The 12,532-nt window shown below is 46.4% G+C and overlaps 1 protein-coding gene across 1 annotated transcript in view; it reads right to left on the reverse strand.

The window, feature by feature from the left end:
• Positions 1–724: 724 nt before the first annotated feature.
• The window catches only part of LOC141154961 (cytochrome P450 2G1-like), a 122,758-nt gene continuing 110,950 nt past the window's right edge, over positions 725–12,532 (reverse strand). Inside the window, exons 6-10 of the mRNA XM_073641539.1 lie at positions 6,087–6,263; positions 4,877–5,012; positions 2,940–3,127; positions 2,460–2,601; positions 725–987 (exon numbers count right to left, since the gene is read on the reverse strand). Of these exons, the coding sequence (XP_073497640.1) occupies positions 788–987; positions 2,460–2,601; positions 2,940–3,127; positions 4,877–5,012; positions 6,087–6,263 (843 nt within the window). The 3' untranslated portion in view covers positions 725–787. The remainder of the gene's footprint in view (positions 988–2,459; positions 2,602–2,939; positions 3,128–4,876; positions 5,013–6,086; positions 6,264–12,532) is intronic.

Raw genomic sequence — 12,532 nt, forward strand, 5'->3', positions numbered from 1 at the left:
TCACCTCCGGGCACAGTTCACACTAAACAGGCTGCAGCTTCCACACATTTCTCTGGAGCTCCAACACACAGACTGCTCAGCTTTCCTAGCTGATCTATACAATCTCCATTCAGAGAGACTCTGGCACATTGCTCTTTCAGCTATAGCTCACATCTTAGCTGGTCTGTGTACAGGTCTGTGTTCTTTATAGCTGGGTATTCCAGTCATCTTTGATTATCTAGCCTCACTTTTAAATGCTAGTTAGGTGGAGGTCAAACTATTGAACTACCCACAATTCACCAGCACAGGGCACCCCAACCAATTTAGCATTTATATCCTAGACACTGTAAGGGTGATACATTATTTTGACTGGAATAACTTTTAAGCTGTTTTCTATTACATCAATACTGAAGATCTACTGTAGGAAAGGTCAGAAATATCAGACTGCGGAGGACCAACACTCGGAGCCCCACCAATCAGCTATTGTATCCCTCTGCAACAGAAAGATGGGAAAGAAAAAGCACAGATTTGTAGTGTTTATTGTACACTTGTCTGATTTAGAATATAAACAGCCATTATTTTTTTTCTTACATAGTGGTTATTACAGCTGATCATTGTAAAACTTAATAGAATAAAAACTATCATTTATTTAGCTTTTATAAAAACATGTTGACTTTCTGAATAATTAAAACCAGACCATCATGCATTATATGTAGCCCATGTTATACTACACATGAAAAATTCACTTTATATAATTTCCAGAATAAATGATTTGTGTTTTTTTTTCTTCTGTGAATCCATTTCCATATCAGCTGTGGACAAAATTAAACTCGGGCATAAATGACATACAATAAAATTTGGGAACATTTGCAAAACCGGTCATCACCGGCCTGATATCTTGTTCTGTAAGTGTTTTCTCTGGAATTAATTTGAAGTGCTGTAAGATGGTTGTAAAGAAAATGAATAATTCCATCCTGGCCAAACCTTCTCCAAGACAAATCCGTTTCCCTAATAAGAAAAAAACATGTTAGCTGCAAATTCTACTTGGTTGATTGCATTCCACCATAAATTGCACATACTGCCTCCTTTTGAAGTTTGAGTATGATTTTATTCCTCATAGTCTTTGCAACAAAGATCGATCTATCTTAGTGACATACCTAGACTTTAATTAGGCACCCAATTCATCATTTGCATTATTTAAGTCACTTTTATTTTTTGTCTTGTGTTAATCATTGATGCTTTTTGTTGTAATTTTTTTTAAATGGCTTATGAAGTTTCTTGAATTCAAAAATGCTCTTAACTTTTATGTTTTAGTTTTGTTGTGGCTTCTTTAAAATGTTGTATGCAACGTACTCTAACAATTAAGCAAAAATTTCTAGTGTATAAAAAAATCACTCCAGCGGGGGACTGGAATACAAATGGATTTTTTACAGAACCGCAAATAATGAATTGACCAGAAATATATGTGAAACAAAAGCCATGCCCACAATAGGGAACAGGGACTAAAAACAAACAATCAAACAAGTAGAAAATAGACTTGAAAATGTATATGGAAACTCAATTTGGTTGTGCTTATCTGAGAAATTATTACATTGCTTAAAACTCTTTGGGCCTGAGGAATGGTGCATGATGCAGGGATTCACTGTTAGGTTAGTGTCTGATAATAGGGAAAACCAATCAGGCATTGAACAGATAACACTATTTTAAAGGGAGCATGTTAGCTCTTTCATAGTGCTCAAACTATAGACAGCATGATTCAGGGAATGGCTTCTCCACTGTTTATTCAGCCTTTTTATTCAGTACCAAGTTTTATAGTCTTCACAAAGGAGATGCGACTCATAGGGTAGTAATACAGAGCATGGTAAAGACATGCCCAAGAGGATCCAATGAGCAATGTTCCTTTGATAAAGAGTAAAGACCATAAAAATCAGCACTGAATAAAAAGACCTTATCTCTGGAACCATATGGTGGACTGTATGGTAAAGATTTGCTCAAGTGATTCCTGTGAGCCACGTTACCCTGGCAAAGAATGTAAAATTCAGAACTAAATAAAAGAGCTCACATCTCTGGAACCGTATGACTGATTAAACAAAACTAAAATGTGAAATACTGAGGGGAGCAACAGGACTAGAGCAGGAGCAAAATATGGCCACTTTTGACAGGTTTTCTCTACTGATAGTTGTAATATCAGCCACAGCTGATGGACAAAAGTGGCGTCATTTCAGTAAGAAATCAGACATATTTTTCTGATCTTCCACAACCTCTTAAATAATGCCATTGTATGAAACATTGTCATTAACTTGTAAGAATGCTATATTAAGTTGAATTAATTAGCTTCATTACACAGATCTAAGACGTACACTAATTTTTTTCTTTCTCTGTCCGTGGTCCACGTACCATCCACACCCTCATACAGCTATCCAATCACTCATCAAACATCCCATCACTCATTATTCTGGTATAAGTGAACCAAATAATACCTGCGGAGAATGGCATATAGGTATCATTCTTCTTAAAACATCCTTTGTCATCTAAGAAATTGTTAGGATCAAATTTGAAGGGGGAGGCAATTTTTGTTGGGTCTTGAAGAACTGAACACAACAATGGATAGACATCTGTTCCCTAAAACCACAAGGGATAACATTTATGATTAAAATTTCATAGCAGGATACATGTTTTCTTTTAAATGGCAAATTGTTCAGATCCTACTAAAGGAAAGCGCCCCCACACATCATAATACCACCTTTATGTTTGACTGAATAATGTTGTTATGGTGAGATGCGGTATTAGCGTTATGCTAGATGTAGTAGGTCTACTCCTTCTAAAGGCAAGTTTCGAGAAGCATTTCCTGGTCCATATGACTAGGCAGACCAGATGGAAATCTTGCAAGGAGAAAAATTACCCCCCCCATAACTCATATTAGTACTAGTTACTAGTGATGCATTGTCTCATTATCCTACCTTAGGAATCGTGTATCCCTTGAAGGTAACATCTTTTGTTGTTGCGTGGGGTACATTCAGAGGGAGAATATCACAGAATCTCTGGATCTCATGTATTACAGCATCCATATATGGCATTTTGATGCGGTCCTCAATATTTGGGATGCGGCTGTCACCAATCACATGGTCTATTTCTTGATGTAGTTTAGCTAGAGAAATAATAATTTGAAGTAACTAACAAAAAATTAGCTCAATCTGTGAGGAAAGAACGGGTAGGTTTCGGTAGAAATAGTTATAATGTAGAGATAAAGGAAATATATTACTATATAACTTCAAATTAAAGTAAAATCTGTTCCTCTATCACCACCTGTCACATGTCATTTAGAATCCTGGTCTCTAAATTTGGGAACCCTTTGGACCCTGCTAGTCTCCAGGGCTCAGATGTTATTGCTGTTATGATAGTGTGACAATTTACTGAGAAAAAAAAGTAATACGATAAAAACTGCAACTGACCCTGTAGGTTCCTGTACAGACTAGAAGTCCTGACCCCGCTGGCCATAATGTTGTCTGCTTGAGCCAAAATAGCCCTAACCACAGACTAGATGATGGAAACTCAGACCAATGCTGCTTGAAAGGCCATCGGGTGCTTTACGTGGCTCCTACAGAACCAGAGGGCAGAGTAAAGTAAAATTAGCTACAGAATTAAAATTGTTCTGAAATAGAGAGAGATCCCAGAGTAAGTAAAAGAAACCAAAAAATACAAAATAAATGATTAAGTATGTACTAGGTACATGGTAGATAGATGCATGGTAAAGAGCACAAACAGCAAAGAGATAAACCCTAACTAGTCTTTCATTGACTGACTTAAAGTACAGCAGTATGGCTGGATATCCAAATGAGACAATCACCAGCAGGAAATACCAGCAGGGGGAAAGTATATAAAGCTGCACCCAAAAGGTGATAGGACAGACAAATGAGTAAATCAAAACACCTGTAACCCTAAAAAGACTGAAGCAAGTATAACAGAATCTAAACACCCAGAGAAAAATGGTGTATCTGCTGTGGCTTGAAGGAAAGAAAAGCCAACCACAAAGCACAAGCTCAAGGGTTCAAACCCTGACGGATGAAAATTGCATACTCTGGATCCCCATACATCCGTAGTCACACCACTGGCCATCAAGATGAATGATGTATGAATGCAAAGTTAAAAAAGAGATGCTTTATACAAAGAATGTATGTTGAATGTGGTCCTGGCTATCCATCTGTGTATTTTTATTACTATATAGTAAAGCGCAGCAAACTATGTTTTGATATACAATGGACTACAACTTGTGAAAGTAGGCAGATCATTTTTTAAAAAAATCCTCAAGTTACTGAGTTGTATTTAGTACAGGTAGGATAAGTGAGCCTGAAGTTAAAAAAAACTCACTGGATTTTAAGGCCTCGGTGCAAGTCCCGCTATGCACAAGGCTCAGACCAAGCCTTCAAAACTCTTTTTTTAAATACCATATTATTACAATTCTGATTTAAGAAAGGTGTTCTTTTGATGAGGCCCCTAAGCAATAGCATAGCATAGACTATAATGTTCAATCTTACAAGGTCCAAAAACAAACACCTGTAGGTGATCGATGCAACTGTATGGCATCCTTCCCAAGTATCTATAAAACTGATACACTGTGATCTTTTCAATACTTTTTCACAGCATTTATTTAATGTATATATCTGGAACTTTTCTTGTTATATAAGTTACATAAAGACAACAAACATGTTCTCTGAAGAGGATCGACCAACTATTTATCTTGATGAGTACCATGTAATACTTAATTTCCCCTGTAGTGGCAGTATATTGAAATGTAACACTTGCAGCTGGGTTCCATTACTACTACAGCATCTGGACTATGAGGGTTCTTTGTAATAAAAAGTAATTTTCCAAAGTGGAGTATCAGTTTAATACTAACCTTGTATTTCAGGGTACTTCATGAGTACCATTAATCCATGTCTTAGTGTAGAGCTGACTGTTTCTGTCCCAGCAAAAAACAAGTTGAGTACGGTCATCACCATGTTAGTCCTGTCAAAGTTAGGATTGTCCTTTTCCTGAAAGCACAAATTTTAGCATTATACTCTAAAGCGATGTTCCATCTTGGAGAAACAATTTTGAACATGAATCAGTCAAAATTAAATGCATTAAGATTACAGGTGCGCTGGTGAGGTGTCGCGGGACAATATGTAGCTCTGGTAGTTTAATAATCTTAAATTCAAAATACAGTTGTGTACTTCCTCAACTATCTTCTTTATTTACCTTATTCTGAGTTGTGTATTGCAACTCATTAAAAACTCTGGAAAAAATGATTTTTTGATACACTGCCGGGAGATATCTATGCTATTTGCGTGGTCATGTGTATTGCGGCCTGACAAGGACTTACAAGCATGTCACAATAATATATTATTTTTTTATAAAATAAAAATCCAAAAATCAAATCAGAATAAAAAAAACAAGGTGTTTAGCAAAATTTGTGGAAAGTAAAAGCCTGATCCCAACTTGCAAGTTATCATGCTGGGGGGTCTAACCATTGGGACCTTTATTGATACTGAGAACAGGACTCTGGAATTCCTTGTAAGAATGGAGCTATTACCCATTGTCTATGGCAGAGTTCCCCAACTCCAGTCCTCAAGGCCCACCAAGAGGCCATGTTTTCAGGATGTCCTTAGTATTGCCCAGGTGATAATTGCAGCACCTGCACAGGCAATAATTCCATCACCTATGCAATGCTAAGGAAATCCTGAAAACATGGCCTGTTGGTGGGCCTTGAGGACTGGAGTTGGGGAACACTGGTCTATGGGACTGATGGAGATAGCTGAGTGCTGTAATGGACTATCTCTGGCAGTCCCATAGACAGTGGTTTGAGCAATGAAGTGCAATGTCCATCAATCTATTTTAACAAAGAATTAATATCAAATCCCAATTCTCAGGTCAGTAAGCACATCATCACCTATTGTCACAAATGCCAAAATATTTTGGTTGAATTTGTTTGAGTGAGCTGGACAAGTTAATGAGGATAAGAATAGGCCACTGATCTATGAAGTTGGACAACCCCACCCCAATCCACAGCAGGTGAGCCTGCGTCTGATCTCCAATGCTTAACCCACTCCTAACCCTAACTCAGATACCTGCTTCTGTTTTGTGAGGAAGCAATCAATGTAATCTCTGGGTGAGTTTGGGTCAAATGACTCCTCATTCATCTTTATTCGTTCAGAGATGAAATCGGTGAGTCTAGTCATGCTTTTGTTTATTCTCTGGTGCGGTCCTGGTATATAGCTCATTAGAGTTGGCAGTATGTCTTGGAGCTGGATAAAAAAGTACAAATTATTGATTTTCAATATTCCAATATATAATGTTACTTAGAATATCAGGGTCAACTCTTAACAAAATTGATCAATATATTCAAGGAATCCATTGGGTTCTTGAACTTCCATTCTCCATTCTAAAGTATGATTATTAGTGTTGAGCAAGCACTAAAATGCTCGGGTGCTCGAAGCTCGGGCCGAGCTCACCCTGATGCTCGGGTGCTCGACCCGAGCAACGAGTGTAGTGCCGGCGTCCATGCCCTCTGCTAGGCAGGGACGCTGTTCCCTCACCGCTCTGCTCCGTGCCCGGCGTCCCTCTCCCGCTCTGCTGGCAGCGCGCGCTCCTTCCCGGCCACTGTGCTTAGGGCGCGCGCGCGCGCCCTCCCTCCCTCTTAAAGGGGCCACGCGTGCCGTCCTAAGGAGTCCCCGGCCAATGGCCGGAGGACTTTACCATATATAAGGCACCTCCTCCAAAATGGAGGTGCCCGAGCAATGTTGTTGCAAGGTTCTACTCTGCTTCAGCCCTCAGGTCCCGTTGCCAGTTACCTGCCAGTTACCTGCCAGATTCCTGCCAGCTTGCTGTCCTAATCCTGCCTGATTTCCTGTTACCTGCCTGCCTGAGGTCCGACGGTCTGCCTTACAACTCCGGTCAGTCTGTCTAAGGACCAACTTGCCCGCTCACCTGGGAGCGCTTCTCCGCTACCTGCCTGCTTGCCTGCCCGGAGGCTCCGCTGTCACGTGCTGTGACCACCAGCTATTCCAGAGACTCTTGCCCGCTCACCTGGGAGCGCTTCTCCGCTACCTGCCTGCTTGCCTACCTGGAGGCTCCTCCGTCACGTGCTGTGACCACCTGCTATTCCAGAGACTCTCGCTTGCTCACCTGGGAGCACACATCCTCCATCTGCCTTGCTAGCCTACCTGGAGGTTCAGCCATCACAGGTCGTACCTACCCTTTACCTAGAGACTGCCCCGGTCACTTGCCATGACCTCCAGCCTGTTCTTCCAGAGACTGCCCCGGTCACTTGCCGTGACCTCCAGCCCGTTCTTCCAGAGACTGCCCTGATCACTTGCCGTGACCTCCTGCCCGTACACCCAGAGACTGTCCCGGTCACCTGCTGTGACTGCCTGCCTGGTCGCCACCCGCTCCCTTACAAGGGCCGCTCCCTTGTATAGTAGCCCAGAGGTTCCGCCTCCCAGACCCGTTACAGTTTGCTCGGGCCATGGAACCCGGTGGCACCCAAGCTCCCTCGCTCTCGGACCTGTGTCATGAACTGTCCCGTCAAAGGTCCCAACAGGAGTCCATCCTGGGTCACCTGCGGAATGTCAATACTCCCCTGGACACTCTGACTGCTCCACCAACAACCTCCGCCAGTGCCATGTCTCGCAATCCGGCAGCTCCGCTGTCCACTAACACCATGATATCCTACCCCGGACCTCGGCTTTCTGCACCTCCTCGCTTCGGAGGCGACTCAGCCCAGGCTCGGGGCTTCATAAATCAGTGCACCCTGCACTTTGAACTATTGTCCCACCAGTTTAACTCCGACCGAGCCAAAATTGCATTCATCATGTCCCATCTCACCGGGGAGGCCCTGGCCTGGCTAAATCCTCTATGGGAGAGGGGAGACCCCCTGGTGTCCAACTTGCCTGCTTTTCTCACGGCTTTCCGGAAAGTCTTCGACGAACCCGGACGGAAGACCTCATCCGCATCATCGTTGCTACGCCTCCGTCAGGAAAGTCTCACCGTGGGCCAATATGCCATACGGTTCCGTACCCTTGCCTCGGAGCTGGCCTGGGATAACGACGCTCTGGTTTCCGTCTTCTGGGAGGGTCTGTCCGGCCGTATTAAAGATGAACTTGCCGGTCGGGACATTCCTACCACTCTCGATGACTTAATAACTCTTGCCACCCGGATTGACCTACGGTTCCAGGAGCGTGCCAGAGAGGTCACCCGTGAGAGGAGGTTACCACGTCTAGCTCCTACTTTTCAGAAACCCGTCACTCCTTCTGTCTCTAACCAGGTACACCCTCCTGAGCCTATGCAGGTCGACCAGACCAAGATGGTCAAGACCCGTCAGGACTTACGCCGTGCCGAGGGGACCTGCTTCTACTGTGGCAGTAAGGAGCACCAGATCCGTGCCTGCCCGGAGAGGTCGGGAAACGCCTGTGTCTAGGTTCGCTCAGAGAGGTCCACCTAGACAAGAATAAATCCTCTCCATCCCTGCTGTTGTCAGTTTCAATCGTCTACGGGGAGAACCGTTATTTCGAACTAGCCCAACTGGACTCTGGAGCAGCCGGGAATCTTATTTCACAGTCCCTGGTAGAGAAATACTGCATCCCCACCAAACCTCTGGCTGTACCCTTGTCTGTTGCTGCCGTGGATGGGGGGCTCTTACCACGCCCCATCCAACTCATCACCGAATCCATTACTCTGCAGGTGGGAATGCTGCATTCTGAAAGTATCTCCTTCCATGTTCTGCCTGGACTCTCTCACGCCCTCTTGCTAGGCCTACCTTGGCTCCAGAAACATGCACCCGTTCTTGACTGGCAGACCGGAGAAGTCCTTCGCTGGGGACAGGGCTGCCATAAGACCTGTCTGGTTCCCGTTCATCCCGTCCGTCCTTCTCCTACCCCAGCTAATCTACCTGGACTTCCGATTCCTTTTTGGTCTTATGCTGATGTCTTTAATAAAAAGGAGGCAGAGACACTACCCCCTCATAGACCATACGACTGCCCTATCGACCTGTTACCTGGTACTTCTCCTCCCCGTGGGCGTATTTATCCATTATCCTCTGCTGAGACCCGGTCGATGTCCGAATATATTGAGGAGAATCTGGCCAGGGGATTCATCCGGAAATCTACCTCCCCGGCGGGAGCAGGCTTCTTTTTCGTCAAAAAGAAGGACGGCTCTCTCCGTCCCTGTATAGACTATAGAGGCCTTAACCAGATCACGGTGAAGAATAAGTACCCCCTTCCGCTCATTCCGGAGTTATTTGATCGTCTGAGGGGGGCTAGAATCTTCACCAAACTGGACCTCCGTGGGGCGTACAACCTGGTTCGTATCCGTCAGGGGGATGAATGGAAGACGGCATTCAATACCCGGGACGGCCACTATGAATATCTGGTAATGCCCTTTGGCCTCTGTAACGCTCCTGCCATCTTTCAAGAGTTGGTCAATGACATCTTCCGGGACCTTCTCTACTCCTGCGTAGTGGTGTACCTGGACGACATCTTGGTCTTCTCTCCGGATCTCCAGACTCACCGGAGGGATGTTCGTCAGGTCCTGCTCAGGCTCAGGCAGAACCATCTCTACGCTAAATATGAGAAGTGCCTCTTTGAGCAGACCTCGCTTCCGTTTCTGGGCTACATTATCTCTCAGACCGGCCTACAAATGGATCCTGAGAAACTGTCTGCCATCGAGAAATGGCCCCGACCAGAGGGGTTGAAGGCTATTCAACGGTTCCTGGGCTTCGCCAACTATTACCGCCTCTTCATCCCGCACTTCTCTTCCCGGACTGCCCCAATTTCCGCGCTCACCCGTAAGGGTACTAATCCCAAAGAGTGGCCGCCCGAAGCAGAGGAGGCCTTTCTTTCCCTAAAACAGGCCTTCTCTTCCGCCCCGGTGCTGCATCGCCCGGACGGCAACAAGCAGTTCTTCCTGGAAGTTGACGCCTCCTCCTCTGGAGCCGGAGCGGTACTTACTCAAAAATCATCTTCCGGGAGAATGGTAACTTGTGGCTTCTTCTCCAAACTCTTCTCCTCTTCTGAGCGCAACTATTCCATAGGAGACCGAGAGTTATTGGCCATCAAGCTGGCGTTGGAGGAGTGGCGTTACCTACTCGAGGGGGCTCTTCATCCGGTAATAATTTACACTGACCACAAGAACTTGGCTTACCTCCAGCATGCCCAGAGACTTAACCCGCGCCAAGCCCGGTGGTCCTTGTTTTTTGCTCGCTTTGATTTTGTTCTTCATTTTCGCCCGGCTGACAAAAACGTCAAAGCAGACGCCTTGTCCCGATCCTTTCTGGTGTCCGATCTCGAGGAAGAACCTAAACATATCATCGATCCCGCCAGAGTAATGCAGGTGGCTCCCGTGAGTCTAAATCGTCTCCCTCCCGGTAAGACGTTTGTTTCAGTACCTGATCGGGAGAAGATCCTACACTGGGGCCATTCGTCTAAACTAGCTGGCCACGCCGGTCAGAAAAAGACCCTCCAGCTTATTGCCCGGCACTATTGGTGGCCTACCCTGCACAAGGACATAATAGACTTTGTTTCTGCCTGTGTGTCCTGCGCCCGCAACAAAGTCCCGAGACATCTGCCAGCCGGACGCCTCCTTCCGCTTCCTGTACCTGCTGCCCCCTGGCAGCATATAGCAATGGACTTTATAAGTGATCTCCCCGTCTCTGCCGGTTGTACGGTCATTTGGGTGGTCACTGACCGTTTTTCCAAGATGGCTCACTTTATTCCCCTGCCAGGCCTTCCGTCTGCACCCGAGCTGGCTAAAGACTTTATCCGCCACATCTTCCGTCTTCATGGCCTGCCCCTCCACATCGTGTCGGATCGTGGGGTACAGTTCACCTCACGTTTCTGGAGAGCCACTTGTAAACTACTAGACGTCACCCTGGACTTCTCTTCCGCTTACCACCCACAGTCCAATGGTCAAGTGGAGCGGATCAATCAGAACCTGACCAGTTACCTCCGGCACTTCGTTAATGCCCACCATTCTGACTGGGTGGATCTCCTACCATGGGCCGAGTTCTCTTATAATAATCACGAGAGCGAATCCTCCTCCAAATCCCCGTTTTTTGTAGTCTTTGGTCAGCATCCTCGGATTCCTTTTCCTGTCTCCACCTCTGTGGACAACCCGGCTGCGGAATCTCTCGTTAGCAAATTTTCCTCCATATTGGAGAGTACCCGGTCCGCACTCCTTCTGTCATCCGAGCGTATGAAAAGACACGCTGACAAAAAACGCCTGGATCCTCCACAATTTCGTCCAGGAGATAAAGTCTGGCTCTCATCTAAATATGTTCGACCCAAGATACCTTCTTACAAGTTAGGGCCTCGGTTCATTGGTCCTCTGGAGGTCATCAGTCAGATCAACCCGGTGGCCTATAAATTGAAACTCCCGGCCAACTTACGGATCCCTAACTCCTTCCATGTATCTCTCCTCAAACCCGTGGTGCTTAATTCTTTTTCCAAGTCTACAGGTACGCCTCCTGCTCCGGTTTCTGCTGAGGACGAGTTTGAGGTAGAGAACATTCTTGCCACCAAAAGGGTAAGAGGAAAGACCTTTTTTCTGGTAGATTGGAAGGGGTTTGGTCCTGAGGAGAGAACGTGGGAGCCCCGGGAGAACATCCATGCCCCTCTCATCCTAGCTAAATTTCTATCTGGCCTAAAAAAGGGGGGGCCTAAAGGGGGGGGTACTGTAGTGCCGGCGTCCCTGCGCTCTGCTAGGCAGGGACGCTGTTCCCCTCACCGCTCTGCTCCGTGCCCGGCGTCCCTCTCCCGCTCTGCTGGCAGCGCGCGCTCCTTCCCGGCCACTGTGCTTAGGGCGCGCGCGCGCGCCCTCCCTCCCTCTTAAAGGGGCCGCGCGCGCCGTCCTAAGGAGTCCCCGGCCAATGGCCGGAGGACTTTACCATATATAAGGCACCTCCTCCAAAATGGAGGTGCCCGAGCAATGTTGTTGCACCGTTCTACTCTGCTTCAGCCCTCAGGTCCCGTTGCCAGTTACCTGCCAGTTACCTGCCAGATTCCTGCCAGCTTGCTGTCCTAATCCTGCCTGATTTCCTGTTACCTGCCTGCCTGCCTGAGGTCCGACGGTCTGCCTTACAACTCCAGTCAGTCTGTCTAAGGACCAACTTGCCCGCTCACCTGGGAGCGCTTCTCCGCTACCTGCCTGCTTGCCTGCCCGGAGGCTCCGCTGTCACGTGCTGTGACCACCAGCTATTCCAGAGACTCTTGCCCGCTCACCTGGGAGCGCTTCTCCGCTACCTGCCTGCTTGCCTACCTGGAGGCTCCTCCGTCACGTGCTGTGACCACCTGCTATTCCAGAGACTCTCGCTTGCTCACCTGGGAGCACACATCCTCCATCTGCCTTGCTAGCCTACCTGGAGGTTCAGCCATCACAGGTCGTACCTTCCCTTTACCTAGAGACTGCCCCGGTCACTTGCCGTGACCTCCAGCCTGTTCTTCCAGAGACTGCCCCGGTCACTTGCCGTGACCTCCAGCCCATTCTTCCAGAGACTGCCCTGATCACTTGCCGTGACCTCCTG

The sequence above is a fragment of the Phyllobates terribilis genome, unplaced genomic scaffold (genome assembly GCF_046119375.1).
Source record: "Phyllobates terribilis strain yellow unplaced genomic scaffold, ASM4611937v1 Scaffold_7__3_contigs__length_470593459, whole genome shotgun sequence".
Classification (NCBI taxonomy): domain Eukaryota; kingdom Metazoa; phylum Chordata; class Amphibia; order Anura; family Dendrobatidae; genus Phyllobates; species Phyllobates terribilis.